The 5,000-nt window shown below is 44.6% G+C and overlaps 1 protein-coding gene across 2 annotated transcripts in view; it reads left to right on the top strand.

Annotated features, from left to right (window-relative positions):
* The window catches only part of wt1b (WT1 transcription factor b), a 22,113-nt gene that overhangs the window by 13,926 nt on the left and 3,187 nt on the right, over positions 1-5,000 (top strand). For both annotated transcript variants that reach the window (XM_038995889.1, XM_038995880.1), the window contains exons 4-7: positions 1,606-1,683; positions 3,058-3,166; positions 3,460-3,607; positions 3,734-3,823. In XM_038995889.1, coding sequence (XP_038851817.1) covers positions 1,606-1,683; positions 3,058-3,166; positions 3,460-3,607; positions 3,734-3,823 — 425 coding nt within the window. The remainder of the gene's footprint in view (positions 1-1,605; positions 1,684-3,057; positions 3,167-3,459; positions 3,608-3,733; positions 3,824-5,000) is intronic.

Here is a 5,000-nt window from a genome sequence, read left to right as displayed (position 1 = left end):
AGGGAGGGAGGGAGGGAGGGAGGGAGAGGGGGGTTTCTGACCGTAAAAGCAAATTGTCCAGCCATTACGCACCCCCTCTGTCTCTTCTCTGTTCAACTGATTTCAGTCAGTCAAATCATATCAGTATAGCTTGTGTTGATGTCTCGTGGACAGACTAAGTAAAACACATTATGCAAGATTTTAGTTCTGCGTTAACCGAGATAAAGCTTTTGTTAGCTTTAATGGTGTATACAGCAAATAATGTGGAGCTGTGATCTTTCTGTCTGTGTGTTTTCCTCAGTGATAACCTGTGATCTTTCTGTCTGTGTGTTTTCCTCAGTGATAACCTGTCATCTTTCTGTCTGTGTGTGTTTTCCTCAGTGATAACCTGTAATCTTTCTGTCTGTGTGTGTTTTCCTCAGTGATAACCTGTAATCTTTCTGTCTGTGTGTGTTTTCCTCAGTGATAACCTGTAATCTTTCTGTCTGTGTATGTTTTCCTCAGTGATAACCTGTAATCTTTCTGTCTGTGTGTGTTTTCCTCAGTGATAACCTGTAATCTTTCTGTCTGTGTGTTTTCCTCAGTGATAACCTGTAATCTTTCTGTCTGTGTGTTTTCCTCAGTGATAACCTGTAATCTTTCTGTCTGTGTGTGTTTTCCTCAGTGATAACCTATACTCTTTCTGTCTGTGTGTTTTCCTCAGTGATAACCTGTAATCTTTCTGTCTGTGTGTGTTTTCCTCAGTGATAACCTGTAATCTTTCTGTCTGTGTGTGTTTTCCTCAGTGATAACCTGTAATCTTTCTGTCTGTGTGTTTCCCTCAGTGATAACCTGTAATCTTTCTGTCTGTGTGTGTTTTCCTCAGTGATAACCTGTAATCTTTCTGTCTGTGTGTTTTCCTCAGTGATAACCTGTAATCTTTCTGTCTGTGTGTGTTTTCCTCAGTGATAACCTGTAATCTTTCTGTCTGTGTATGTTTTCCTCAGTGATAACCTGTAATCTTTCTGTCTGTGTGTGTTTTCCTCAGTGATAACCTGTAATCTTTCTGTCTGTGTGTTTTCCTCAGTGATAACCTGTAATCTTTCTGTCTGTGTGTTTTCCTCAGTGATAACCTGTAATCTTTCTGTCTGTGTGTGTTTTCCTCAGTGATAACCTATACTCTTTCTGTCTGTGTGTTTTCCTCAGTGATAACCTGTAATCTTTCTGTCTGTGTGTGTTTTCCTCAGTGATAACCTGTAATCTTTCTGTCTGTGTGTGTTTTCCTCAGTGATAACCTGTAATCTTTCTGTCTGTGTGTTTCCCTCAGTGATAACCTGTAATCTTTCTGTCTGTGTGTGTTTTCCTCAGTGATAACCTGTAATCTTTCTGTCTGTGTGTTTTCCTCAGTGATAACCTGTAATCTTTCTGTCTGTGTGTTTTCCTCAGTGATAACCTGTAATCTTTCTGTCTGTGTGTGTTTTCCTCAGTGATAACCTGTAATCTTTCTGTCTGTGTGTGTTTTCCTCAGTGATAACCTGTAATCTTTCTGTCTGTGTGTTTCCCTCAGTGATAACCTGTAATCTTTCTGTCTGTGTGTGTTTTCCTCAGTGATAACCTGTAATCTTTCTGTCTGTGTGTTTTCCTCAGTGATAACTTGTACCAGATGGCCTCTCAGCTGGAGTGTGTCGCGTGGAACCCTGCTAACACACTGTCCACTATCAAAAGGTACCAAGCTGGGTGGACTGTGGAGTTCTATCTGCATGGTCCATCAATGTGTGTTGTGTGTATATGTGTGTGTTGTGTGTGTTGTGTGTATATGTGTGTGTTGTTTGTATATGTGTGTGTTGTGTGTGTTGTTTGTATATGTGTGTGTTGTGTGTGTTGTTTGTATATGTGTGTGTCGTGTGTGTTGTTTGTATATGTGTGTGTTGTTTGTATATGTGTGTGTTGTGTGTGTTGTTTGTATATGTGTGTGTTGTTTGTATATGTGTGTGTTGTTTGTATATGTGTGTGTTGTGTGTGTTGTTTGTATATGTGTGTGTCGTGTGTGTTGTTTGTATATGTGTGTGTTGTGTGTGTTGTTTGTATATGTGTGTGTTGTTTGTATATGTGTGTGTTGTTTGTATGTGTGTGTGTTGTGTGTGTTGTTTGTATATGTGTGTTGTGTGTGTTGTTTGTATGTGTGTGTGTTGTGTGTGTTGTGTGTATATGTGTGTGTTGTGTGTGTTGTTTGTATATGTGTGTGTTGTTTGTATATGTGTTTGTTGTGTGTGTTGTGTGTTTAGCTTCCTGTAGTATATTTATTTAGTGGAGCCTTGACCATAGTCAGGGAGGTAATGGAGGAGGAGGAAGAGAAGGATGGGAGGAGGGAGGAGAGAAGAGGGAGGACAGAGGAGGGAGGAGGGAGGAGGGAGGAGGGAGGAGGGAGGACGGAGGACGGAGGAGGGAGGACAGAGGAGTGAGGACAGAGGAGGGAGGACGGAGGAGGGAGGAGGGAGGACAGAGGAGGGAGGACAGAGGAGGGAGGACAGAGGAGGGAGGAGGGAGGACGGAGGAGGGAGGTAAGATTTGGTCTGCTGCCCAGGGGGATAGAAAGACGGGGATGAAAGTACAATGAAATGAATACACAGCTGCTGCCTCTGTCCCTCTCTTTCTCTCCCTCTTTCTCTCCCGCTTCCTCTCTCTCTCCCTGTCTCTCCCTCTTTCTCTCTCTCCCTGTCTCTCCCTCTTTCTCTCTCTCCCTCTTTCTCTCTCTCCCTGTCTCTCCCTCTTTCTCTCTCGCTCCCTGTCTCTCCCTCTTTCTCTCTATCTTCTCTCTCACTCCTCTCTCTCCCTCAATTTTACACCCCCTCACCAAGGTCAACACAGGAGTGTGAACTGATATGTCCCTGAACAGAGGACAGGTTGAAGGTGTGAGGATAACAGATAGAAGCATTCCTCTCTGACCCTCGTCCACCACCCTCCCTCTCACTCCAACAGGAATAACTGGAAGAAGTGTGACGTCACTGACTGGTAGAGTAGCATGTTGTTAGATGTTCAGTCTTGTTGTCATTGTACTGCACTGTGCTCACCCCAGCCCCACCTCTGCTGCCCTTACAGTCATGGGACAGGATATGAGAGTGACCCCACGGCCCCCCCTCCTCCGGTGGTCCTCAGCTGTAGTGCCCAGTACCACATCCACACACACGGCCTCTTCAGAGGACTACAGGTCAGGGTCCGACACGCACAAACACGCACGCACGCGCACACACACACACACCTACTCTCTCACCTACTCTCTCTCTCTTCCTCCCTCTCTCTCCCTCCATCTCTCTCTACCCCTCCCTCCCTCCCTCTCTCTCTCCCTCTCTCTTTCTTTACCTCTATCTATCTCTCTCTCTCTCCCTCCCTCTCTCTCTCTCTCTCTCTCTCTCTCTCTCTCTCTCTCTCTCTCTCTCTTTCTCTCCCTCTCTCTCTCTCCCTCTCGCTCTCTTTACCTCGCTCTCTCTCTTTCTCTCTCAGGATGTGCGGCGGGTGCCTGGTATCACACCGTCTGTGGTGAGGTCATCAGAGACCAATGAGAAGCGTCCGTTTGTGTGTGCCTACCCCGGCTGCAATAAGAGATACTTCAAACTTTCCCACCTGCAGATGCATGGCAGGAAACACACGGGTCAGTACACCCCATATAGACAACATACAGACAACAGTAATTTGCTTTACATGCTTCTCACTGGCCTGGTGGTTGTGATAATGAGGATGATGATGGTGGTGATGATGATGAGGATTATGATTGCAGGAGAAAAGCCGTATCAGTGTGACTTCACAGACTGCGGACGGAGATTCTCCAGATCAGATCAACTGAAGAGACACCAACGCAGACACACAGGTCAGAACCCTCTGTCTCTCTGTCTCTGTCTCAGCTTCTCTCTCTCTCTCTGTATCTCTCTCTGTCTCGCTGTCTCTGTCTCAGCTTCTCTTTCTCTCTATCCCTCTCTCTTTGTCTCTCTCTCTGTCTCTCTCTATCTATCTCTCTCTCTGTATCTCTGTCTCTCTCTGTCTCTCTCTCTGTGTCTCTCTGTCTCTCTGTCTCTCTGTCTCAGCTTCTCTCTCTCTCTCTCTCTCTCTCTGTCTCTCTCTATCTCTCTATCTCTATCTCTCTCTCTGTCTCTCTGTCTCTCTGTCTCTCTGTCTCTCTGTCTCTCTGTCTCTCTGTCTCTCTGTCTCTGTCTCAGCTTCTCTCTCTCTCTATCCCTCTCTATCTCTCTCTCTGTCTCTCTGTCTCTCTGTCTCTCTCTCTCTGTCTCTCTCTCTATCTCTCTCTCTGTCTCTCTCTATCCCTCTCTCTCTGTCTCTCTCTCTGTCTCTCTCTCTATCTCTCTCTCTTTCTCTCTCTCAATTCAATTCAATTCAATTCAAGGGGCTTTATTGGCATGGGAAACATGTGTTAACATTGCCAAAGCAAGTGAGGTAGATAATATACAAAAGTGAAATAAACAATATAAATTAACAGTTAACATTACACATACAGAAGTTTCAAAACAATAAAGACATTACAAATGTCATATTATATATATACAGTGTTGTAACAATGTACAAATGGTTAAAGTACACAAGGGAAAATAAATAAGCATAAATATGGGTTGTATTTACAATGGTGTTTGTTCTTCACTGGTTGCCCTTTTCTTGTGGCAACAGGTCACAAATCTTGCTGCTGTGATGGCACACTGTGGTATTTCACCCAGTAGATATGGGAGTTTATCAAAATTGGATTTGTTTTCGAATTCTTTGTGGATCTGTGTAATCTGAGGGAAATATGTCTCTCTAATATGGTCATACATTGGGCAGGAGGTTAGGAAGTGCAGCTCAGTTTCCACCTCATTTTGTGGGCAGTGAGCACATAGCCTGTCTTCTCTTGAGAGCCATGTCTGCCTACGGCGGCCTTTCTCAATAGCAAGGCTATGCTCACTGAGTCTGTACATAGTCAAAGCTTTCCTTAAGTTTGGGTCAGTCACAGTGGTCAGGTATTCTGCCACTGTGTACTCTCTGTTTAGGGCTAAATAGCA

The sequence above is a fragment of the Salvelinus namaycush genome, chromosome 1 (assembly GCF_016432855.1).
Source record: "Salvelinus namaycush isolate Seneca chromosome 1, SaNama_1.0, whole genome shotgun sequence".
NCBI classification, from domain to species: domain Eukaryota; kingdom Metazoa; phylum Chordata; class Actinopteri; order Salmoniformes; family Salmonidae; genus Salvelinus; species Salvelinus namaycush.
This window is presented reverse-complemented; position numbering and strand designations above follow the sequence as displayed.